The sequence below is a fragment of the Amblyomma mixtum genome, chromosome 2, assembly GCF_055824585.1.
Source record: "Amblyomma mixtum isolate Tamu chromosome 2, ASM5582458v1, whole genome shotgun sequence".
NCBI lineage: Eukaryota > Metazoa > Arthropoda > Arachnida > Ixodida > Ixodidae > Amblyomma > Amblyomma mixtum.
In genome coordinates, this window is record NC_143013.1 from 242148 (window position 1) to 268738 (window position 26591).

Below are 26591 nucleotides of genomic sequence, written 5' to 3' on the forward strand. Positions count from 1 at the left end.
AAAAAAGAAAAACAAAAACTGCTTATATCCAGAGAAACCCACCTGGTTTGCCCCAAAAACTGCTTCTTCAATCCATAAAAGCGAAACGAAAAAAAGAAGAGAAAAAAGCTGCTCAAAAAGGAGCGCAGTGGAATCTCGTTAATTCAAACCCGCTTAATTCGAACTTCCGCTTAATTCGAACTTCCGGTTTATCCGAATTGACGCGTGCTTTGATCCCGCCCACATAGCGTGTACGCCGCATAACCGAAACAAATTTTCGAGCCCCTGATCCGCATTCGCTCTTTATCCAGATTCCGGGTGAGGCTCTGCCTATTATCCACAGCCGACTCTACGGGCCCAGCTGAAGTTCCAAACGAAAACTGAATCTCACTTCTTTTCCCCGGACCTTTCTATCCATCTTGCCTTCTTATTTTTTTTAATAGCCCGTGGCGGTATAACGCTCCGACCAGCGCACGGCGACCGTTGAACAGTTCGTCGACGTCTTGAGAGAGAAACCTCGCGCGCCCGCCGCCAGCTGGGCTCATTCAATTTCATGCACCCGGGGCGCTCACTGCTCTTTCTGTCAGTGTTCTTTCTTCGCACGCGGCGCTTATTCCCACGATCCTGGGTGCGTGTGTTGCTAATTTGGCGCGCGCGCGCGAAAGAGATACCTTCTCTGCTATGTAATTGCGCTACGCGCGTATAGCCGGCGACGAGAAAGGATATCGACCCGCCACTATAGCTGCTAGCTGCTTCCAAGTGGGCAACGCACGCCTCGTTTAGTCGAAAAGTGGGAGAAAAACGGCGCGCCCGCGGGGTCATCCCTATTTGTAAAATGCGCGAAGTGCAACTTATTAAAATATTTACTTCATTCCTTCATCTCCTTCTACATTTGCTATATTCGTTTGCGCGCGGATGTGCGTGGGACTGTGTGCGCTTCGTATAATGCCTTGATCCGGACAGAAAAATATAATTACGCGGATGGACTTGCCTTCGCGAAGCTGCCTTAATTTCTATCGTTTCCTGGACGTCAACCGCGAACTAATCATTAATGTCGTAGACATCGAGTAAAGTTCTACGGACTGTGCAGAAAGTACCGGAAACTATCGTGACATGCGTTCGTTTGTGAGGTAAAACTCGATGGGGGCTGCTTCATTCCTCCCGATGTTGTGATGACATTCTTTTTTAATTATTTATTTTGCTAAGCATTCCCTAACCATTAAGTTACGAAACAAGAAGTAGCTGGCTCCGACAAATGGTAACAACTGCTAAATCAGTATCTAATGAAACAACAACAAAACAATCAGCTCTCGCGTCTAAACTCTGCAAATTTCTGCGCTCGGGCACTTGCGACCGACTGACACCGAACACCAACCGACCCTTCTAGGGTTTGCGACACAATGGCGGATTAGTGACGTGGTTAACTAACGACAACGGTACGTTAGAATGGAATCTCTGGCTTGCCCTCCGCGGTCAGATAAAAAAAAATTGAGCGGGGGGGGGGGTGAATCCAAAACGACTCCCTAGCACAAACAGCTTGAAATTGAGAACGAAAAGTGAAGTGCGTAACTGCTTTTAAAGTACGAAATAAACAAGACTAAGGAAACCCCCAAGAGCAACACCAACCCGTTCTTCTTATCTCACCCGACCGTTTCGTCCGTTTCGCACAGCTATCTCACCGCCTTCTTTTTCTGCCCGATGTAGCGGTGGGCTGACTGCAAAGGGGTAATACGAAGAAGCAAGTGCAACGAGACAGAGAGATCTCCGGCTCGCAACACGCCTCTCGCGCTGCTCAAGGAAACAATGCCGGCGGCTCGCACATGCGCGCACGGGAGAAAGCGAAGCTAGCTAGCGAGCCGCCCAGCGGGCCAAGTCGCTGCGCAAACATTTCAATCTGCTCCACGCGTCGGTCCCAGAAAGAGCAGATGCAGCAACAGCGTTGCCGTCAGCAGCAGCGGCAGCGGCTGAAACGCTGAGGAGCTGCTAAGCGGATTACGGCGCCGCCGCCGGCCGGCCTATATACAGAGACACAGGCAAGCGTCGAGACCGATGCGCCAGCCCGGCGCGCCGGCGTCTGTGTTGCGCCAGAGGGTTGGTTGGAGGTTCGGAGGGAGGGTTGGAGCCCCACGCCCGGGGCCGCGCCGAGGATTTCGCGGTCGGCGCTGCTGAGAGAAAGATCCCCCTTCCCCATTTCCCTTGTGTATCGGATGATGATGAGCTGCGATGTAAAGTGAGGAACGTGTTGCTTTGCACTCATTCGCGCGCGTCACTTCCGGGAGAGAGATAGAGAGAAAGGGAGTTCATGCAGCGCCGCAGAGCGCGAGCGCGTTCCGAAGCTTTATTGCGGCGGTATTGCTTGCAGCACGACTGGGTTTCGCTCAAAGCGGAGAGAGCCTTGATGGATTCCCGTATTTCCCTAGGTCTCTGCTTTTCGATTTATTCCGGCCTTGCGCCGGCGGAGAGCAGGATCCTTCCGATCGATACTCAAGGACGAGACGCTGGAAGCCCGAGGACGCGGTGCTGGCACAGTAACGGAACGAACACTGTGTGGGTGGTAGTGTTAGTAATGGCAGAAAACATTTCTTCGCGGGTGCGGAAGATAGAGCGAGCAGGGGAGGGAATGACGAATTCTGCGTGGTTCGATGTAGTTTCGCCGCTGCGAGTTTCAAGCCCCCGACATACCAGACATTACTGAAGGAGAATGATTTGTGGTCTACGTCCCGTAGTATTCGTTCCAAACTGCGGCACGGCAGGAACCCCAGTGGCTGAATTTTTTGCTGTGGTTACTGACAGGAGTAATCGTGTGTTGTACTGGCCGAAACTCTTCAGCCGCAGCGACGCTCCAGGTTAATGTTAAATAAAAGCCGTCACTATCCGTGGCACAGTTCCGTGTCCCGAAGGTGACCTTCCCACCGCTCGCGTAAGCATCTGGCAACGTTTACAGCTTCCACCATCTCCTCTCGTGGTCCAGTTCAGTGTCACGAAGATATTCGGGTCTGTATAGCCTGTCGATTCGAATAAGTCCAACATGCGTCTTTCCAGCACAGACTCCGCCCAAGTAAAACGGTGCATTGTGCCCGAAAAACTTATCGAACTCATCAAACCCATCGATTGAAAGTGTATTCTAAACTCTTTGCTTCACTGGCTCCAAAGACTCGTATCGTCACCGCGGTACTAGACCTCGGCGTTGGCCGTCTGAACAAACCCAAAAACATTATCGCGATTCTCTCGCGAAAGCCAGAATCGCTCCGCGTCGATGCCTTTCGATACTGTCACAAGCTGCCTCACTTGCAGAACGGAAGATACGAGATCTCGCCGCTCCTCTGAGCAACGGAAACTACGGGATCTCCCAGCTCCTGCGAGCATGCCTCGACATGATTCTTGGGGGCAGCGACGGGACGGAGCGCGTCCGGACTAGATGTGAAGGCCTGAAAAAAACACTGCAATTTTGGAAAAAAAAAAACAAAACGTTTTTTTTTTTTCGTTTTTTTTTTTTCGGATGAGAAAAAATCAAAAAAAACATCGAAAATTTCACAATGAAATTTCAAGGTTTTATGATTGCTTGCTTTTAGTTTAGGTTTTTGCTTTAAAAACCATTGTAGCGTGCATCGTTGAACGATTAGAGAGAAGTCGTCATCGCCGGTGCCGGTAGTGCTTTTAAAACGTTCGTGCTGCGAGTACGCGGGTTGAAGGCCAGGTCACATATAAGATCCAGGCTTGACTTAAAAACACACTAATACTTGAACTCACGGCTGAAGTAGAACAAAATGGCTGCAAATTCTACAGCCCGACACACACGGCATAAATAACATAGGCTGCTGTGCACGTAAGCGGTTCTGCTGCGCATAGTGCCGCATCCAGCGACAGTGACTCTGAGTCCGATATGGAGTGACTTATAGATCAGTTTTCATGTTCCCTTTCTCTGTGCAATAGAACAAGAAGTTCGTTCCACAAATATGATATTTATATCTCCATATTCGCCTGAAGTGCAAATCATTATTTATCTTCTCGGTGCAATAGAACAACAAGTTCGTTTCACAATATGACATCTAAAAATTGCATATTCGGCTGAACTTCGGAGCATTATCATTGATCGTTGTGCTGTTGAAAATAAATCTGTTCTTGCCACATTTTGCAAAATTTCCAATTTTTCATGAAAAAAAAACCTGAAAAAAAAAAAGGTTTTTTTTCATGCCATTCAAAATTTCTTGAAATTTTGCATCTCTAGGACTCCGGACGATGGGGCGCCGGGCAACCCGGCGAGGGAATAAAAGGGCAGACCGCCGCCCGCCCTGGCAGTGCGCTCTGGGGAGGTGCATGCAGCCTCCCGGGTCACTCAGACGGCCGTTCGCTCGGGGAAAGGGTTATTCTTTTTTTCTTCGCCGAGCCCGCGATCAACTCCTCGTTCTTCCTCATCTGGCACGACCACCGCTACTGAACTCTGCAACTACGACGCTCCATCGAACAAGAAAGCCGTGAGAACTCCCCTTTTCTTTTTTTGTGCAAAAGACTGTCGGTCAATTGAACATTGTTTTCGCCTTTTATTTAAACCTCGATCTGGCTAGTATTTTACTTTTTGTTCTGTGCAACTCTTGCCCCTACTTACTATATCTGTAACATTTGCTTGCTATCGTTATCTTCTGCTTTTACCGCAGTGTTTGTTCATTGTCGGGTTTATTTGTTTGTTTGTTTCTTGGCTTATTATGCACTGTAATTTGGACTACCAGCGTAAACATCTGATTGTTTGAAAGAACGGTGACTTACTGTGAACTTACTCCTCAATCCCACACCGACACACGTGCTTCACGGGTTGACCGGCCTAACTTTTAACTGTGTACTCAAACCTTCATAGAGGGACGACGGGTAACCGTAAAGGGGATCCCGCGCCTCTGTTGACCGTAAAGGCAGATACGCTTGCCTGTTATTTCTGTCTTGAATGCAGGGCGTATAAACCTGCTAGCGGAATTTACATCGCAGCAAATATTTAAAAGCCTGAATCGAACTGAGAAATTTTTACCGAAAAGTAAAAAGCAACAAATCATTAAGATTCAGTCCAACTCGGACCCCCAGAAGCCGACGACGAGGAATCGCATCGCCGCTTTCCTGAGCCAAGGTATAAGTCCTCTATAAGACAAAGCCCTCTGCCACTGATCTTCAGTTAAGTATGCTTGGTATCAGCTGCTGTCACTCTATCCCCGCAAGCTTCCTAACCTCATCCTGATTCTCTGCCGCTACCTGCTACACGTTTTCTTTCCACTGGAATCCATTCAGTTACCCGTAACGACCACCAGTTACCTTACCGTTAGAGAGACTCGCCGCGTATTAACGCGATAGCGTTATAGGCCACGTTTACCAGAAATTACGGTGTCGGCGTCGTCGGCGTTGTGAGTGAAAAACCTCCGGAAAAGCAACCAGGTCTGGCCACCTAGGTCACGTGACCTTGTGACGTCATCAAAACCTACCTACCGGATCGCGAACAAACCGACCACAGCGGCAGGTGGCAGTTAAATAAATGATCGGTCGCTCGGGAAGAGCAACCAGAGTCGCACAAGGCCCACGGGTGGCCGATGGCAGGTGGCAGCACCTGCCATCGCAGGGCAGTGGCGCATCGCCTACACGTAACACCGCTGCGCAGGTATGATGCCTCCCAGGGATCTACAATAGTAAAGTCGAGAAAGGCCAATTCTGCACATATGGGCATTAATTAACCAATCGCGTTATCGCGTCATACCCTTAAAGCGGAGCTTAAAGGTGCCCTGAAGAGGAATCTGAACTCGTCTTTTTGCCGCGGGAACTCAATCTACACGTTCCGAGCATTCTTAGAAACTTCGACCTATTGCTCTGTGTGGCCGATTTCCCTAATTACATGGAATTAACGTCCGGCTCCCGCGTTTATTTTTTGAATTCTTCCCGTACGGGGGGGGGGGGGGGGGGGGGGGGGGGGGGGGGGTAGACCAACGCGTGGAGTGCCTTTCAGCCAGCTCCGTGGAGGCTTTGCTTTCGCTTTATTTTGTTTTTTTTTTAGGTTTCCGTGAATAAATAGTTCCATTCGCAGATAATATAGCCGCAAAATAAGCCCGCAAAAAATAAAAATACGCGCGGACTATTTGCTTCTACGGATTAATACGTATCACTCCGCCGATGGCAGAGCGGCAAGCAGCCACGGGACTGGGTGAAAGGCACTCCACGCGTTGGTCGACTCCGGCCACCGTACGGGGAGAATTAAATAAAAAAGGCGGGAGCCGGAGATTAATTCGATTTAATTAAGGAATCGGCCACACAGGGCAATAAATCGAAGTTTCTAATAATGGTTGGTTGGTTTATGGGGTTTAACGTCCCAAAGCGACTAAGGCTATGAGAGACGCCGTAGTGGAGGGCTCCGGATATTTCGACCACCTGGGGTTCTTTAACGTGCACTGACATCGCACAGTACACGGGCCTCTAGAATTTCTCCTCCAAAGAAATTCAACCGCCGCGGCCGGGATCGAACCCGCGTCTTTCGGGACAGCAGCCGAGCACCATAGCCACTGAGCCACCGCGGCGGCGTTTCTAATAATGCTCGGAACATGTGGATTGAGTTCCCGCGGTAAAAAGACGAGTTCAGATTCCTCTTCACTGCACCTTTAAGTGTCCCCTCCAATTATTTTTTTTTTTGACTTTTTGCGGAAAGCGTCGAAGAGATCTGAACAAGAGCACCACGCTCTTCACAAAGTGACGCTCTCTGGCCCGCTCGGTACATCGAAAATACCCTGTGGCCAACATAACCCAAGTGGCTCCAGCAGCGTGCGGCCATCTTGGACGCGCGCGGGCTCCCGGGGTCGCGTCGCTTATCTGGCCTCCGCCGCCGGCGCCATCCATCAAGGCCGGGCCCGAATTTTCGACGCTGCAGCCACGCCCACCGGGCCGAAGGGGCTTATCGCGCGGGCCTCAGAGGAGCGGGAGAGTCTCGACAACGCGCGAGAGCAGCGCCGAACGGCCCCCGATAGTCGTGGTAGAGAGGGCGCGCGCTTTCCCCGGTTTCTTCGATGGCTTCTTCTTCCAGCCGACTTGAGAGGACGTTGCTGCGGGCGAGGCTACGCAGCGGAGCCAGGGTACTGCAGCCAGGGTTACGACGAGGGCGAGGACGTCCACCGAGCCCACACATATATATATATATATCGCGGCTGCGCTAATGCCTGTCGTGCCAGTGCCTTTCCAAGGCAATCTCGACAGAGGGAGAGACGAGCCACCGCAAAGCGATCTATGTGAGACCCGGAAAAGATACCGCGAGTGTGTTATGTATGTCTAGAGAGTTCGACTGGGGGGGGGGGGGGCTCAAGGCATCCGCGCAGGCAAGCGGTGTTATCTTTATCCCAGCTTCTCCCTCGTCTCGAAGTAAATACTCGCGGAAACTTACTGCCCCGTGGCCGTTCATTTTAGCGAGTTTAGACGAACTGAAGGAAGCTAAAAAAAATAAAGGTTCGTGAACAAAACGCGCTCTCGTTCGCGAGAGTTGTGGCGAACGGCAAGATTTCTGCGAGGCGGCTGTAAGACTCATGCTGCAACGTGTCGGTGCTTATACGCTGGCGAATTTTGACTGTCTGACGGCACACGCTTGCGTGTAATAGTTTTTACAGTCGAGAGGAACGCACGTCGCGGTGTCAAGTCGGCATTTAGAGGACTCAAAATGCGCACAATTTTCTGTGCTCTTATTTTTGTTTGTATTTTTCGTTTCAAGCGCCTGGATTGTTCACCGGGTGCGTCACTCCGAAGGCAGCTATAACGGGCATACAGGGCACGCGCATCTCGTGACAACATCAAATTCGCTTCTGCGCGCATCTGCGCTTTCGTAATGAAGTAGTGGAAAGGGAGCTTCACTGTCACCTTCGTGCGCATAAACCGTCTTCCAAGTGCTTACTATTTTTTTTATTTACTCTATCCAAAGGTCATATTGCGACTGCTCCATTGCAAACCACAACCACTGAATTCTGCAAAAATGGTTTAGCCATAGTTTAAAACTACGCAGCGCAGCCGCTTTCCGAATACTGAGCTATAATAACTCGGCACAGAGAGCTTTATACTTTAGCGCGATGCCGCACAGCACTGAACTTCTCATGGAACCCCGCCTGAAAGTCTTCGAATGATTTTCCCCGCGATTTAACGGTCTAACAGGTAAATAGTTATTACTGTTATCAGATGCAGACATTCTCACACAGAGTAGAAAAAAAAAGGGGGGGAGGGGGGGGGGGGGGCAACATTTCACCGCTGTCCGCACAGTAACAGATAAACACACATAATCATCAGAAAACAGCAAGAACTTAATAACACGAGCAACATAATTCTTTTCCTCTCAGTCTGTTCCGCTTTTTTAATGGAACACCCGACCTATAGCGAACGCGTGCCGTCGCTTCAGGCAATGAAGAGGGGTGCGAAGAGTAAGAACACAACAGAGTTGGAATGGAATCCCTATGTTATCCCGACGATTATCCCTAGGTTATCACAACGCCCTGGCTAAACCACCACAGCAATGCTATCCCAGCAATTTATGCGTTTCTAATCTGGAAACAAAGTATCATTCATGCATATACGGTCGAACCTCGTTATAACGAAATAATAGATATAACGAAACAATGACTATTCCCCTTATTTCGTTATAGCTACGGCTATAGAGAAGTTATCTCCGGGCCCTTCTACTTCGTTATAACGAGGTAAAGAAAGCATTGGTAGTGTACACACTCACCCCCGGCTCGGGACAGCTCTGGACGCTTCCGGCGATGTAATCCATATTGCGAGTGAGCACACTGCCGTTGTAACACATGTGGATGTTCTCGGTGAAGCGGCGCTCTACGTCGCGGAGCGGATAGAGGCACAGCGCCGTGCGCCGCGCCGAGCGCGCCGTGTGGTCCCGCGAGAGCGCGAACACGGCGGCCAGCACGCGGCGACGGCCCCGCGCGGGGGGCCCCAGCGGAAGGCGCAGCTCGCGGCTAAGGTCGTCGCCGGCGTCGAACACCACGGCGTCCTGCAGCAGGTTGTAGTCGGTGCCGTCCGGCCCCACACACTGAAGAGTCACCTCCGTGTACGTGTTGTACGCGGGGTCCGAGGTGCACACGCGCGCCAGACGGCTGATGTAGCCCAGTTCCTCGGAGGCCCGCAGGTGACTCTTGCGCTGCACGGTGGCGAAGTACACGTACTCGTCCGTGTGGAAGCCGTACACGTAGCGCACCAGGTAGTAGTCCTTGATGTGGTGCGCCATGTCCACGCGCGCCGTCTCCGAGAAGCTGGGCTCGATGATGCGGAACCGCTCGGACTCCGGCTCCAGGCTGCGGGTGCAGATGGCCGGCACCATGTCCCGGTAGGGTCCCAGCCGGCTGTTGGTGGTGGCCACGTAGAGGGCGCGCGAGTCGCGGCCGTAGTAGTGCGACGGCCCGATGAGCGCGAACGTGGACGAGTTCTCGTCGTTGGCCGCCACGGGCGTGGGCACCAGCGGCTCCTTCTCGGAGACGTCGGCCAGGGAGTGGCGCCGGCAGGCGCCCTGGCGCACGCTGCCGCACACGATCAGCTTCTGGGACGCCGAGTCGATCAGCAGCACCTGCGCAGGGAGCGGACGCGTATACTGCCATCGCGTCCAGTTATGGCGAACATCTACTGGCCTTCGACCAGAAGTTGCGTGAGATACAGCGAGAGTTCCACATTGTTACTGTTTCGACAGATTGTGGTAACCAGCTAGAATTACGCGGTAACTGATACTTTTGGTCGCCGTCTGACGTACGAGACAGCAGCGGATACCGAGGGACACAATAAGCCCCGTAACACCTGCATCAATCACCAGGGCCCACAGCGGGACCGAACCACAAAAGCTGCGGAAAACCCATCGCGTTAAACCACCGAATTTCTGGAGGAGGACAGCAAGTCTCCAATGCAAGAACTGATAATTTTCTCCCTCCCCGTCTTTCTTTACTCATCTTCCTGAAGGCTTGAGGCGGAACCGGTGGCGTGGAACAGTGACCACACACACGAAAGAGCAGTGGCTACAAGCAGATGGCCCACCTCCTGGTGTCTCAGCCCTACTTCCGCAATTGAGTTTCTTCTGACCGAGCAAGAAGGAGGAGAGGGCTGCACAGCTATACCTTGTTGACGTTGTTGGTGGGTGCCGTGGGGTAGCTGTCGCAGCCGGAGGGCGAGCACAGCACGCTGTCCTGGACAGGTCCCGTGGCCAGGTCCACCTGCAGCTGCAGCTTGGCGGCGTCCAGCTGGTAGAGCCGGTTGGTGGCGCCCAGGTAGAGGCGGCCGCCCACCCGGTCCAGCACCAGGTGCGTGAAGTTGACGCTCTCGTTGTAGCTCCGGTACGAGGCCACGATGCCCTCGTCCGCCTCCGACACGAGCCGGGCCGCGCCGGCCTGAGTGCGAGGAGGACGGGCCACGGATCAGCGGCACACACGAGACCTTCTCGCATACTTTACTACATAGCTCCTGCACATTATCTCTAGGCCGAGATCAGACACGCGGATAAGTAGCCACGGTCCAAAACGCCATTACTTTACGCAAATCCAGCTGGTTGGCGAGCGGCTTGCCGAACAGTTTGTGTTCTCGCGAGTGCACTCAGCTGTCGCGACGACACCCGACGTAAGGAAGTGGGCGACCAGGCAGAACCGTCTGCCACTAATAAAAGCTTACGGCATAACCAATCGCCCCACCTTATTCCAAATAGTTGGTGACCCATAACTGCTTCACATTCTCTGTCGTCGGCCGGCTTTGATAACGCCATCGAGGTTCTAAACTGTCTGGTCCGTTCCTCGGAAGGCTTACAAATAATGTACTGTCGGCATTCGTCGAGCTGTGAGCTTGTCCTGGCCACTTTTGCAAAAGGCTCCTGCGTTGGCGCATTTCCCTCACTTCTTTAACACTGGCCGCACACAGCGCTGATCACACTGGGGAAAGACGGGAGACGTGCGCGGAGGAAAGGAAGGGAGGTAGGCTTACCGCGTGCAGGAGCAGCGCCAGCAGGAGCGGCGGCAGGCCCAGGGCCATGGCGGCCGCTGCCGCGCCGTGCCGGCCGCCGGGGGTGCAGCGGCGTCGTTGGCGCGGCCGGAGCATCGCCGCGCCGCACAGGTCGGGCGGGACGCCGTCCTCACCGCCGCCGTCTGGCCGCCGCCAACGGGAGTCTTCGGCCGCCGACCGACACGGTCATGGGCGCAGCTCACGGCGATGCCGCACTACTGCTCGGGGCTCGGAAGGCGCAGCCCTGCGTCGACAGGATAGAGGGAAAAAGAAGAACACGGTCAGATCACTGCAGTTTTTGGGGCAGCATCGCAGCAAGTGCTAGAAACGAGCATAGGTATAGTTCAGGCGCCATCAATAAGGCGGAAGACAACGACCTGTGCACTTTGCCTCATATGTATACACTCTAAACAGAAAGGAGTGAAAGGGGAGTAACCTCTTCAATGTGCCTGTATGGGAGTAAACAGGGAGTAAGCTATGCTCAGCACAGTCCTTTTAACTTACTCCCTTTTCACTCCAATATATGCTTATATTTATTTAGAGAGTAGACGTAAATCACGCCTTGATAGAACCGAAAATTACACGGCTCGAGGCACGGTTGCACGGATCACGCTTACGCAGGCCCCGTAACTGTGTGCACATTGGAAACTACGAAGATTTCGTCAGGCAGTTGAATTCGCGAGGCTGTTAGTGCGTTGAATTGTTTGTGGTATAGGACAACGTCTGTTCCTTGGACAATCACGAATTGCGATGAAGTCAAAACGTCTGCATCTCAAGAACTGCTTTCACGTGTGCATAGGAAACTGCATCTCTTGACACCTTTGGATCAGGCAAGAGCACAGCATTGGTTTGTACCCCGATAGGGAGACAAGGCAATGAAAAATATACTTTTTCTGCCTCCTACACTCCGCCCCGCAGGAGTAGCTGTAGCCTGTGTAGCTTAAACAGCGCTATATTGGGTTAGTTTGAAATGCGAACAAAGAAACATACGCGTGCACTAAGATCACTGAGTGCGGGTTTAATGTCAGGTTATCAAGGAATAGGCGAATTCTCAATATATGCAGCGTTAACTTATTCTCTCGGTACTTGTCTCCATAGACCGAGATGCAGCGCACTGTATTTCTTGGGCCCACCAAGAGTACTCTAAAAGCCAAGGACAAAGTGCTACGGGTATCCTTTTGAGAACTAAATGCGCTGCCGAAATAATTAGTATACCCTCAAATAGCGACCCCTATTCCCGACTAACTGCAAAGAAGCATCAGTGACACGTGCATAGCATCCGCAGTAAGCCCCATTTTGCCTATTTTGGCCCCATTTTACCTATTTTTGGTTCGAGGTACAGCCGCACAACTTTTTCTTCGCAGCGGAGTTCCCACACACCGTTCGCACACTCCCGAAGTGCGATATCAGCGCACATGGCACTCCATCCCGTGCCAGACGCTGACACCATGCATGCATACTCGATACCTCTCTCATTAGCATGCTCAATATATGCCGGCCAAAATTTCGAGCCGAGATCAGTGCGGTCCGCGCGCACCTAAACACAGAAACGCGCCCCTCGACGTCGCCGACCACCGGCGACAGCGCGCTGCGTGTTCTTCGATCGGGGCATACATGTTCGCACCGCTGCTCCGTAGCTGCATAATCGCTGTGCTGGCTAGTAGTGCACAGCGCATCGCATTAAAACCGCACAGCGCACATGTTTTCGGTGCGATGCATCAGACGAAAACAGCATATCCCAACGAAAGCGGCACTGCGGTTATATATCGATCGATTCGCTGGTTAATTAGTCCAGTTGTACGCGCCAAAACAACGCTGGGAGATGTGTTACGGTGTCTACTGGTGGGCTCCGCACTAATTCTGACCACACCAAAGTCTTTAACGTCAAACGCAAGTCCCAGTAAACGGGCGCTTCTGCATTCCGCCTTCGATCAGATTTTGCGGTTGATTATTGCCAATGTTTACAGTGCAACCTCGCTATAACGAAACGGTTTATAACGAAATAATAGATATAACGAATGAATGACGATCTCCCTTGGAAGCTCGGTCAAAACTGGCTATAAATCGCCAGGCCCCTTTAGCTTCGTTATAACGAGGTTCAACTGCATCATAAACAGGTTCTGCGTCCTTTAAGGTGTATAGTCGCATACGCCTCACAAGATCACGGTGTCGTAGAAAAAGCGGCAGGAAAGGATATGCAAACTGTACGAGCGCCTTGGATCACACCGACAGTGGTGTCTCTCTTAATGAGGCCTGACATTCCTTTGCCCGTAAGCAAGGGAACAGAGTCTTGCGAATGAGTGGCCCGTGCGAACAAGTCCAACTTAGGAACCGATACGCGCGAAAAGCACTGTGAAAATGGCTGCACGACTGAGCGACGCTGATGGGCTCACGAGCGTCGGTAGTGACAATCAGAGATCCGAGGAAGCTGAGGAAAAAACAAACTCTGTAAACAACACGCTGTGTACATGCAGATGCTGCAAGCTGCAGCAACCTTAGGGGATGAATATATGCGAGGGACGGCAGTGATAATACATATTTCGCATATAAGATCGACAGCCAGGCCGATATGCGTAGTGCGGATCCACAATAACACATTTGCATGGCGGCGCAGCTAGCAGAGCGCCAGTTACACACTCAACATTCTTCAAGAACTATATATCTTTCGCATACACCTGATGATGATGAATTTTATTCGCGCAAAGGCTGCACTGGCCTAAGAGAGCCACAGCACAACGTGTTTTTTTTTTTTTTCGTTACACAAGGTAGAGTCAGATACCCATTTTCCGACTTCACTCTAGAGAACCCGAGCAACAGGCCAGGGGAAAGCTTGTGCCTATTGCATCACCGGTAGTTACCCGGCGCAACTGGGGATCGAACCCAGCACCTGCCGCATGCCAAGTGGGTTCTCACAGCTTCGCGTATATACCTCGACCGGAGAGCAACACCATAAATCGACGAGATTTCACCGCGGGCGTTATTTCGCAGTTCGTCGATGCAGTACGACAAACACGCGTGCGTCACGGCGTGCATCATCGAAGTCGCTTCCAATAGGCTGTGTACGCGCATGCGCAACAGGCCCGGCACAAAACTATGCGCTCCACGCACGCGCGGCGGCGAGAGATGAAGGAGAACTCGTGCCGTGCGCGCCGCGTTACCTGACACCGGAAATTAAAGGAACGACGGCGAAGTGAGGAGCGCGATTAAAAATAGCTCCCTTCTTTCTCCACGAATGTTGCCGAAAGCGCGCTCACGGAACACACGACGACGGCGAAAATCGCGGGGCCTTCTTCGAGTTCCCCGAGAGCCGCCTCCTCGCGAGGCTGCGGTCCCCTTGCTCGGCGGTGGGGGCACTGGTGGAAGTCTATACACAGTATATATAAACTCCTCACGCATGCAGGCACGAAGAAGCGCGATGCGCTGCGCCGTTCTCGAAAAGCGGACGCACGCCGCTTCGCTCTCTCTCGCGCGCGAAACGCGTGCCTAAGCGTTATTACGGTGCGACGAGGATCGTTCGGTCGTTTCGGGGCGTCGAGGATATCTATAGATCGCGGGTGGCCGCGCGTGTGAGAGACCGCGTTTTTTGTCGCTCTTGTTGGTATAGAGCGAAATAAGCTTCGAAGGCGAACGAACAGCGTTCATTTTCTACGCGAGAAAGAAAGAAAGAAAGAAAGAAAGAAAGAAAGAAAGAAAGAAAGAAAGAAAGAAAGAAAGAAAGAAAGAAAGAAAGAAAGAAAGAAAGAAAGATTGTCCCCGATTATTCGGTGACTGCGATCGCCTCTTGGTTGGCGATTTTTCAGGAAGAGGAAGAAACAGCGAGAGAAGCGACCTAGCGCGCAGCCTGTAATCTTTTCTCGTTTATGAGGAAGCATTAACTGCGCCGCACTGCCGACCGCTGCCCCGCTTTCTAGTGTCACCTCTCTCTGTTTGTTTTTCTTCCAGGAACGAACGCGCGCTTGAAGGAAGCCCCGCAAAAGGAGAACGCAGAGTGCGGGTTTACGGTTAGGGTTAAAACAAACCGGATATCGCAGCTATCAACACTGATTTCGAGCAGAACAGAGGGTGAACAAAACAGTTCCGTCTGCAGGGCGCAGAATTACCGCGTTGAAGAGAGCTGTAGCTACCGGCACGTCTAATGGGACCGGGCAGCTGCCTGGTGACCTTATTTCAGGGGGGGATACAACTTGCCTTTTCTTTCATTCACGCATATCAGCGTGAAGAATGCGCTTAAATCAGTGGTTCTGCGCTGTTCTCCCCTGCCTGGCGACTGAGAGGAACTCGACGAGCAGAAGGGTTTTTTGCTAACCTTATAAACCGTTCACCTCGCCCGTACTTTTGTGGCAGCTTTGTTCCGCGAAGCTAAAGTCAAGGCGTGCAAGCATAGTTGCGTAGACGAACCCGGAGACCCGGCGTGTATCTTTTTCTGCAAATTACTGCTTTATGCCAGAAGGCACGCTGTCGCAGTTAAAAAAGGAAAGCCCGATAAGCCGCAATCTTCAGCGAATAAACGACAGTTTGGCTAACTAGTTACTCGATCTCATGGCAGTAAAACATGGACAGAACTGTCACCTACTTCCATTGCTCGAGTCTTTTACAGCAACATTTGTTACGACGAAACAGCCAGCCAATAACGGTTTTGTGTCAGCGGACGCGACACAGCCGCGCGCGATGCCTTGATCACGAACGCGTCCCCCTAAACGACCAGATGGGAATACGAGACCAGGTGGTTGCGAGAAACAGAAGATCTACGCTGTATTATGCGAGCATCAAAAGCCTCGCACTCCACGTCACTCACGTCCAAACATCAGCGTCACGCCGGCTGTCATTCAAATGCTTTCTTTGACTGTTAGCGCAAGAGTACAGACAGTCGAACGTCGGGGTTCCTGCTATTACTCGATGCAGTTCGTACAAGCGACATAATATCGACAGTGAAACAGGAAAGGGTGGGAGAGAGAAAGATTACGCGATGAAAAAAAAAGAAGAAGCTGAACCAGGACAGATGGAAACAAACAAACAAAAAAAAAGGTTTAGAGAGTTCGGGGCAGCCAACCAAAACTGGAAGCCGAGAGTTTTTCATCCGCATTACGTTCATTCGAGCGGAACGCCGTCCGAGAGGCGGAGCTTGCGCGGTGTGACGCGCCAATCAGCGGAGACGGCAAGAGAGAGAGAGCATAGGAGAGCTGCTGCTAGCTCGACTGATAAGCCGCCTAATGCCCCACACGAAATAAAGAATGGACAGAAGGGAATGAGAAAGAAACACAAGCAGAGAAGCGGCAACGCGAGAGCGAGGATTAAAAAAGAAAAAGAAAGAAAGGGGCGACAAACGGCGGTGCAGCCGGCCGCCACCGACTGTGGGACTGGTTTTCGCCGACGAGAGCGAACGCCCTACAAGCAAGCTGCTCACACGTGTGCCGCAGGAAAAAGACTCGCGGTCGGGGGTTCGTACTTTTGTATCTTTTTTTCGTAAGCTCCTTTATAACGAATGAGCCCGACGTTACTTTGGACGTTTTTCTTTTTTTTCATTCTTTTAATTTTTGAGGGCAAGCATTGGAGGCGAAGTTAGTGGTTTCGAAGACGAATTTTTCTCCCAGCTCCTCCCAAGAGTCCAGCATCGTTGAAAACACGGACACGACAGCTGTTACAAGAAACAGACTCTCATAGAGTAACTGAGAAACCAATGTTTCCTGGAGCCTCGTCTCAATGTAATCGTATTTTGGACACCGTTTTATAGACATCGCGCTAGAACGCCAGCATAAAATAATCCCTCGTCACCATGTTTTCGAAAAGGAGCACAATTTTATCCAGAGTAATTAATAACCATCTTTCGGCAAGAGCGCGTTTTAAGACCTGTATTTGGCGCATGACGATCTGTGTAACAGCAGCACAAGTTCCACTGGTGCGAATTCAGCTATCCCTTCGACAGAAGAACACGAGCCTATGAAATCTCAAACGCAGAGTTAAAACATTAATTCCCCGTCACTTCCCTCACTTCCAAGATGATCCTGTCACATTTTCAGTTAAAAGCAACCATTACAAAAACCGAATCTCGACTTTACAGCTAGAAAAGCGGGGCTTTCATCTGGCTCATCATGAGGCCGTCTTTTATCGAGTCAACAGCGCTAGCGTAAACGATGATAGAGACCACGGTCGGCGGCAGCGTCCTCTTTGAAATACGGCGCCGATAGCAACCCAGCTCAAAGACCTGCCCCTGCCCCACAGCGAGGAAATTCGAGAAGGACTGCGACACTTTAGCGCCGGTGACGCAACCGATGGACAGAAAACAGACGCTTCCGCTGCCAAAGTTGCGCCCACCATAGCCCAGGAAATTTGCCCGCTCGGCGAACTTCGCCGCGAACGAGAGCGTCAGGCCGACACTGCACCATCGCCCTCTTTCCCTCGTACGACTCCTTTCCTGCCCCGTCTATTCTCACACCATTCACCAATGGGTGAAGAGCAACTGAAGGCCGTCAATCGATCAAATGCGAAAGTTATGCCATGTAGACTTGCAACAAGAGATCTAACTACAGACACGTCCGGAAAGTGCGCGTAGAATGAGCGAGAAACATGAAAGCCGGGTGACTACAACTCACGTCCACTTGGGTGATTTTCACTGATCAGCAGCGCTAAGCTTTCAAGCACGGCCGAGCCCACCATGCGCACTAACCAGTGACTACAAAAAAGAAAGATTGTTGATCGACGCTCCTGTTTTCCCCCGATTCACGCAACAAAGCCAGCGCATCATGTATCGCCGCGTGTTGACGGGGAGCGCCGAGAGATGGCGCCACCGACCCAGGCAGCCCGAAATAGGAAGGCCAGGCAGGCAGGCATTCACCTTCGTGGATCGTGATTTCCACGCCGAATCAGTCTTGTAAAAAGAGGAATTTGAACAGGGGCGCTGAGAAGCGGGGGCACAGGAATGTAAAATTGCGCGCAGGTGACTTAGGGAAGCAATCCGCCTCATCAAGGACGCGAAATAAAACATCGATGCAAGAGAGACGACTGCAGGAGTTCCTCGGCGGGATGCTGCTTGCTGTAGCAGAACATAAAAGTGCCGGCCGCGATAAGAGAGATGGAAGGGACGTGCTGGAGGTCGAGGGGGTAGTAGTTTAAAGGCGGAGGGGTGAGTGAGGCGCAGCAAGCAAATTTCGAACCCCAGCGCGCGCGAGCGTGCGCGCTGGTGAGCGCACTCCCGCCATTCCCAAAGTGGACGGACGAAGGGGAGCAGCTTTTGTTGCTGCTCGTCGTTTGCGTCGTCGCAAAAGAGTGGCCTATGAAGGCGTCATTAGGACACATTACCGCGCCGAAGCCATTCTCCTCTCCCCCAGACACGAGGCATCTCGGCGAGCAGAGGGAAGAGCGAGATCGTCTCGAAAGATAGACGATGCACAACGCTCTCCTTGCACGAGGTACTGGGATAGATTTGGTAGCGGAAAGAAGGGCGAAGAGCGAGAGAAGAGAATCGTCGTCCTCGCTGTGATCCCATACCCTTTCCACCATCCGGGACACTCCGCCGGAGGACTTGGGGCCGGCTTAAGGAAAGAGGCCCAGGGCTAAAGGCTATCGCTTATCAGCTTTTTCTCCCCCATCTGATGGAGGGAGAGATAAAAACCCCCGCCAATGTCCCGGGAGAGCTCCTTACGAAGGGAATCGGCTTCAGCTGGATACGACCGAGACCGGAACGATCTCGCGCACCGGCCAGAAATAAAAGAAGCGGAACAGACACCTATGTTCCTGCTGCAGGCACGGGACACCAGTGTAGCATTGAAGTCGCTACGTCAACTCTTTCAGGTTCCTTCGTGTCGAGTTACGCTCGAAAGGGGGCATTATCAGCCCCGTAGCGGAAGTGCTGCCGAGGCACCAGCCTCGGGGCAAAGTTCGGGTTTTATTTGGAAAAGCGCATAGGGGGGCTCACGAAACCCGACTATTCTAGAGAGCCCCAATGAGCCCACCAATGCCGTAATTGCGTTCGCCGCCTTGGGAAAGCCTCAGAATAACTTTTTTCGTCCTTACCAGCGCGGCATCATGAAATTCTTTCTTTCGCTGGGGCATGAAATGCTGATAAATTAGAGTTTCATGCAAATGCTTATACTTGTTCCTGTCCCTCGAATGTGATGCAATTATGTTTGCTCTCGTCCAGCCTAAGAAGCCGCCTCGAGATTGACAGCTTTGAAATAAGTAAACACACAAGCAAAAATGACGCGTCCACTTAAACAACGGGAGTCTTGCCTTCGCCTAGGAGAAAAGACAAAATGGGTGAAGGAACAAGATGACGACACGAAACGACGGCGACTGCTAAATGTATAAGCGCGGAAAAGTGGACGTGTTGTTCAGACAGCCCTGGAAGCTCATCATCCTCCTGGTTCCCTTTTTCGATCAGTGAAGAAAAAGTTCCCAGGAATACCTTATTATCTTACTTGTTGGCAATGCGACGGCATCAGAGTTGTTGATGCCTTCGCCGGAAATGGCGTCACTTTTCACGTCACTTCCTTCGAGCCAACAAGCGAATTTTCCCGACTCACAGAAGAATGGCGACCTACTGCCTCAATCCCCACCAGAGCACGCGGCTACTCGACAAAGCCTTCTTGCTCTGGTAACCCACAAATGCTGATATTCACAGATGCGCCAAGCGTTCTAACGTCAAATGGCTTCGTTTACGGCACTCTCCCGCACGTCTAAATGACGCAACCCGATCCAAACGGACAGCCATCTCGGCAGCCGGCTTTTAAGCCGTGGGAAGCGAATCCCTCAACAAATTTATCGAGCGTAAAAAGCGGGCAAAATAAAGAAAAGCGCAAATAAACAAACTCAAAAAATAGTCGCACCCTCCGAAGAAACAAGAACAAGAAGCCACAGCGAAAGCGGATGCAACTCATCCACACCATCACCGCAAGGGAGCGACGCGTCAGAAGACGAAACTCAGGCCTCCCCGACATTTCTCGTGTAAACGCGGAGTCTAAGAGACGCATCGTCCGTCACGGAGATCAGCTGCTGCTGATATCGTGACGGCAGTAGAACCCAGCGAAGGGGCGCGAGCCAGAATAATAAAGCGAGCAGCACTTCTCGCGTGTGCAAAGAAGAGCGCCAACAGCGGCTTATTTTGATAGCTCGCCCGCGAAAGCCTGCCTCTAAGCGCCATTCAGGCGTCGACGCGGCCGCTGCTTCTGCTGCTTTCAGCGTGGCGACTGCGAGCGGCGGCAGCAAAGTGCTCGACGGCAAAGACGCCGATGTATGGTGAGTGAGCCCGAATGAGCGCGCCGCCGAACGAAGAATAATAACGAGCAGTTTTTTTTTTCTTTCTTTCTTTCCCCCAAAGAGAGATCCAGCACAAAAAACCGCCCGAGGCAGCGGGAGGGAGGCGAATAACGTAGTAAGAGTAAGCCACCCTCTCGAGGAGCAGGCAGAGGAGGCTCGACCCTCGCTCGCATCTTTGAGGAAAAAGTGAAGAGCGAAAAGAACGAATGATGAATAAAAAAAAAGGGGGGGAGAGAGGGAGGATATTTTAGGAACAAACGACGCCTCGAGTTTACATCACGGGGAGGGGGCTACGTCGCGGCATACGCGCGGGATCGCGCATAAGCGTGACGCTCTCTTCCCGTTTCGGGATCAGCGTCGGGTGCGCGGCTCCGTGATAATAATAAACGGTCTATATGCGCCGCGGCTGGTACGCGAAGGCGAAAGGGAGCTGGGACTGATATGAAAAGAATGGTCCGTTATTGCTTTTCGTCGAACTCGATGAAAGCGGAAATAACAGCCGGCTCTTGAATAAAAGCAATGATCAGGAAGTCGGGGGCGAAAGAGTGGAGAAGGATGATGAGAAACGACTAGGTTCCCGAAGAGTCTGTCGCACTATAGGCGCTGTCTTTGACACGTACGAGTGCCACCCGGATCTTGTGTCTTCTTTGCAAAGAACTCAGTTTTTTTTTTTTTTGCACTTTCTTCGTGTGTGAAGAGGCCGAGTATTTTCTTCCGTCACACTTAGAACGACTGGTAACGTTCCAGCAGATTGCGCATGAACCAGCTTCTGAACCAGCTGCAACAACTGCTGCCTGCTCCACCTTCTTTTTTTTTTTTCTTTTTCAGAATGAAGTAAGCTACGTGCACACGGATGCGAGGTAAGGACAAGAAGTAGTTCGTTCCCAAGATGCCGGGACGCCGCACACTGACGAAACAAGGACCATATCATAGTATAAAGCATTACAGTCACCAAGCCTATCTTCTGACCATGTACGTTTCACGGAATTTATAACCGTGCCGGAGAGGCAGATTCTCGCCATCTTCTAGGTTGAGAAGCGCCGCGATGTCACTGATTAAACTATTAACTACAGCTATTGCTCCATTGTAGCCACAGCTTCGTTATAGCTCGAGTTGAGAGAGCTTCCGTGGGAAATTGTCATTCCTTCGCTATATCCATCATTTCGTTATAAACCGTTTCGTTATAACGAGGCTCGACTGTGTTAGCAACGTTAATATATCCGACTCAAGCTGAACCTTGGCTAGACGCTCATACACGCACTTCGTGCGCTGCATCATTTTCAGGCTTTCGCGGACGGCGGCCAATTGTGCCCTACGGGCGAAAGAAAAAAAAAACGCAACAGTTTATCTCCAACGCGACAACGCCCAGCTAGCGTGCATCAGTGTTCTCGAATAGCGTATCGGAAGGGTTGGGAGCTTCACAGCGTTTTGATGTCAAGCAAGACTAACATGATCCGGGCAGAAAAAAAAATATAGAGAGAGTGAAGAAACAAACCGCGCACGCGTTACGGGCTTGAGCGCGCACTGCCATACTAAACACTAGCCCTTCAGCCCCCGGCGGCGGTCGTTTAAGAGCTAAGCCGACGCAGTGACAGCGAACAAGCTCCAGCAGCCAGCCGCCGCCGCTCGGGACAGACAAAAATAAAGGATTGAAGCGAAATGCGAGGGGGGGTGGGGGCAGGCTTAATCTTCGTGACGGCGCGCTCCGGTTCACCGCCGGGGCCCCGGGATGGCGCGGCAGCGGTGCTAGCGAACCTCTCGCGCTGGCGGTGCGTCGCACGGAGCAGCTCCGTCAGCTTGCGCCTCTCAGTGCACTTTTTCTCTTTTGTTTACTTTTCTTTAAATTCTAGTCCGGGGTGCACTCGGTCGTAGCAAGGAGCGGCGACCGTTCACCTAGCTCCACTTCGCAAGTCAAGTCGGTGCTAGTCGAGCATACTGATTCCGGCCCATTACAAAGCGGGGATGCCGAGGAGACGGGCACACAAATTGATAAACACAAAACACAGAAACGTACAACATGCAAACATGAAAAGCAGAAATATGAATGCCCTACGCAGAAGGGGCCCAATTACTAAAAGACACAAGGGCTAAAGCAAAAACGAAGTTAGCAATATAAGAATGCAAGGGAAGGAACGAAAAAAAACCGCCATTTCGGCTTCACGTCACGCTGACACCTCACGGAGACAGCTGCCGGAGGCACAACGCGCGGACACTGATGGGACTGAAATCTAAGGGCATCGAAAAACAGCCCGCCTGATGCGCGCTACCTAAATAAGGGTTTAAAAATTAGTGTTACACCACCATTTCGGCGCTAGTCATACGCGGCACTGTGTGTGTGTGTGTGGAAGAGGGGGGTGACTGCGAACGTAACTAAACGTAACGAACTGCATGGCAGGCAAGACGTAACGAACGCGGCCCTAGTCACGTGACGCAACAGGCCAAACAGCGATGAGAATTATGCCCTCAGAGCCCTTTGTGGAAGATGCACAACACAGGCCTGTAACCGACGGCCGAATGATGCTGAGATATGCGCACGCAAGCACTTCAGTGCTGAAAACGTCTTGTCCGCGCGCGCACACACACGCACAAAAAGAAAGCTGGCACGGATTGCGTGCTCACTGCTTGACCGAGGAGAAAAAGAAGGCGACTCCTTTGTGCTGGTCTCAACAGCTGCGCATTGCTGCGCGGCGGGCACGTCGGCGATGGGAGGGAAAAAAGAAAAACAAACAAACAAACCCGGAGTTGCCATTGGGTCGGCTTGACGCCGTTTCGGCTCGGTCGCTTCCTCGCCCTCCGCCGTTGCTCAAGTCCAGAGACCCCTGGGCTACAGCGAGAAGCGGCGGCGTCCAGGCGGCCCATAAGCCGTCCGCCTCGACAGGCGTGAAATGCGATTTTATAATCCCGACAACCCCCCTCCCCGAATTCTCCGAACCCTGCCGAAGCGAGACCCCGCCCGGTCTGACAGCGCGTCAGGACGGTCCCCATCCTCCTCTCCTTTGTGCCACCGACGCGAAAATTACGACGAGGGAGAGAGAGAAGAGGGAGCAGTCGCTTTTGATGCCCCGGTCCGACCGGCCGTCGCGAAGGAAGGAAACTGCTCCGGGTTCGGTTACAGTCGCGTCAGCGAGTCTGGCTGTGCTAGTTTTTCTTTTTTTGTTGTTGTTGTTCTACCCACTTGCGCCGTTCGTGTGTAGGGTATGTACCACATATACCGCTCATTCAGGACGCTTTAATTTCGCTGCGTAGAAATCCAGGGGATGCCATCGAAGATGTTGACGCTGGCTGTTGGCGACAAGTACTGGACACGGAGTTCAGGCCTCCGCAAGGAAACGATTATTGCAACAACGATCAAGTCCGAGGCTATGATGGAATTCCTCATTCTTCGTCCTAAACTAAGCTCAGTGACCGCTTTTGTAACGGTGTTTTAACGCGCGCCCAGGTCAGATAAAACTGTGTCCAACTCGTGACTGCGGTGGAGCAAATAGTTCCTCTGTTACAGAACTCGTGCGACACACCCAGCGAGTCATAACTAGGCACCCGCTAACCTGACCAAACTTGATGATGAAATTCAGTGGCTGCAGAGTTAGAAATAATGGGAGTAAAGAGATTGAACTGACCAGCAGCTACTACATGAACCCAAACGAAAACAGGCCTCATGCAGGGTTGAAGCCACAAATAAGCGTTTGCTTCTCTGCCGATTCGATTTCATTAACGCTGCATAGGCCCGATTTTTCTCTTTTTTTTTTTTCAAATAATCTCTTAATCTCTAATAACCTCTTTTAAAGAAATAATGCCCTTGTCAGACTTCCGGCATAACGTCCCTAAAATTGAAAGCAAGCGTCAATTAAAAGAAGACTGTCGCCTTCCAAACTTCTCACGTCAAAACCAAAGGGGCTTTTTCACAGTTAAAAAAAATAATAATAATGCACAGGTTACGAAGAAGATCACAAATCCCCGAGATTCTTGTACACCACCCCCCGAGCTTCATCGCGTCGAAAATAACACTGCGTCAAAACGAATTTTCCGCCGCACCGAGACACACACAAGAGATCACAGCGACATAAACACAGGGAAAGCTTCCACAAGTACAAGAAAACGGAACGCAGAAGAGACGTACATAAAAGATCTATCCGAGTAGGTGGCACTCGGCTAGCGCGCGACTTCCCCGCTAAACGAAACTCCTCGCAACAAAATCCCAGGTCCGTGATGTAATTCTGACAGAGAAGATTATCTTTCTGGACGAGAGGGAGAGAGTGTTGGGGGCGGCAACGAAGTGGGAGAGAACTGAGGAACAAGTCGCCCGGCTGTGCATAAGGAGGGGGACAATAAACGCCTAGAAAGAAAAAAAAAAAGATGACGAATGAGGCTGGATTAATCTCCAGCTAATCCCGTTCGTCACGGTGCAGCATTCAAGAAGGACGAAGCAAGGTGTAAGCGTGCGTGCTAGCCCGCGATGCGCCGAGCAAAGCCGAGAAGGAGCACGCCCGGTCACATGCAGCAGTGGGACTGCAACAGTCGCGAGAAGGCACCCCTATTATGCTAGTTGTTGGGGGAAGATATGCGCCGCAACTAAAACCTGTCTGGGACACCTCGGATGATTAATGACTCTTCGTCGTCGCTACACCGACTAAGAGCGCGCGCTTCAGATTCAAAACAGCACTGGCCTTAGGAGCTCTTGTTTCTGGTCTCACAGAGGGTGGGACCCAAGTTTCTAGGCTGAACCGCGACGGCAGAGTTCAGTGATCCATTCTCCCCACGTAACAACAGCGCAAGCTAACCGACAGTCCAAATAAGGTTTATTTATAGTTAAGCAACATTCCTAAGGACGTAACACAATCACATACCGCAAGCGACAACTCTAAAAGCTTGCCGTGAGGTCGGCCACGGTGTGTGCTTGTGTCGGTTATTATTTCATTTCCATGTCGCGTGGAGAGAATGGATCACTAAACTCTGCCTAGAGGCTGTGTAGATTCAGTCAGTGAAAAATCAGTTAAATATCAACCGATATCGGGGGAAGGCCGGCCGAAGAATTTGGCTCAAAGGACACGCTCCCCGCGTCCCTGCATCATCACACAGTGCCGAAATGGGTCTACAAAAGCCGGGCTGTCAACTCGTACAGCGGAAACACGTGCTGGCAAGATTACGTTTCACAGTGCAGTGGGCAACAAGCTGCCTAAGCAACACAGCCGTCGCGCACTCCTCGAGCGTCGGATGACGGCGGGCTTTTTTTGTTCCCTCTCTCTCTCTTCCCAAAACCCCGCCCTCGGATGAGTCTGTCGCTCTCTCAATAAAGCCACGCGACGCAGTGGAGCCAAGAGAAATTGAAACAATCAGTGCGTCTGGCATACACGCAGCCTGTTCCACCGCGACACACAGTAAATGACGGTATATATAAAAATAGAGTGCACGTCGTCTGCTCTGCACAAAAGCAGACGACGCTGAACAGGGCTTGCCAAGACCGGCGATCGTAGTCGAGCCTGCTTAAACAGCAGATATGCCGCAAAATACTGACGTCGCTGTGTAACCTGTAGACTATTAGCTGCGTGGTTGTCCGCAACGGACGCTATGCCGATCCATCTTGGAAAATTCAGCGCAACAAAGAGACGAGCACAAAAGGAAGAACTCGTCTCGGCTGTGGCTTCTTCCTTTGTACTCGTCCCTTTGATGAGCTGAATTTTCCAAAAAAATATCCTCGTCTCCAACTCGACCAGCTCAGCATAATCATGCCATGCCGATAGCATGGCGAACAATCCCGTCGTTAGTTAAAACACCTTCAAGAATCATCACCAGCCTGACTACGCCCACTGCGTGGCAAAGGCCTCCCAATTAACCCTGTCCTTTTCGAACTGCGCCCAAGCAGCAAGGGTGGGCAAATTCGAGTACGGTGCGCGCTCGCGAACGAGGACATCGAAAAGCGACACGATGACAACAAATCCTTCAACAAATTTGGGAACCTCTAATGAAGTTTCCCACGCATGCCACTCGTAGCGGCTTAGCACTGCCTAGCGGAAGGGAAGAAACATCTTTCATTGACACTCTAATGCTTTTACGACACCATACACCTGCCAGAGCACAGGGTCGAGAAAGAAGCGTCCGCGCTTCGCCGATGCCACGTGCCTGCTGTTGGGTTTGGGATGCCCCCCCCCCCCCCCCCTGCCTTGTGGATTAAGGCAGCTCGTGGTTCCCCTGCTGCCTAAGTGGATTAGGCAGCGACCTTCCAGGACCGTGGGACCATGGTCGCAGCGGCGAAGGGCAAAGATCGCCGAAGGCCGAAGATGCGGCGACGATGGCGGCGTTCCGTGGCCGAGTCGACCCTCGGGTCAACGAACAGAGTGGTGGTGTGCTTAGTGAAAGACAGCAGTGTTTAATTACTGAGCCTCTAC

The 26591-nt window shown here is 51.8% G+C and overlaps 1 protein-coding gene across 5 annotated transcripts in view; it reads right to left on the minus strand.

The window, feature by feature from the left end:
* LOC149358195 (plexin-B-like) overlaps nucleotides 1-26591 on the minus strand; it is a 333650-nt gene that overhangs the window by 67519 nt on the left and 239540 nt on the right. For all 5 annotated transcript variants that reach the window (XM_089570252.1, XM_089570253.1, XM_089570254.1 and 2 more), the window contains 3 exons: nucleotides 10939-11200; nucleotides 10086-10355; nucleotides 8699-9547 (listed from right to left, as the gene is read on the minus strand). In XM_089570252.1, coding sequence (XP_089426378.1) covers nucleotides 8699-9547; nucleotides 10086-10355; nucleotides 10939-11052 — 1233 coding nt within the window. In that variant the 5' untranslated portion in view covers nucleotides 11053-11200. The remainder of the gene's footprint in view (nucleotides 1-8698; nucleotides 9548-10085; nucleotides 10356-10938; nucleotides 11201-26591) is intronic.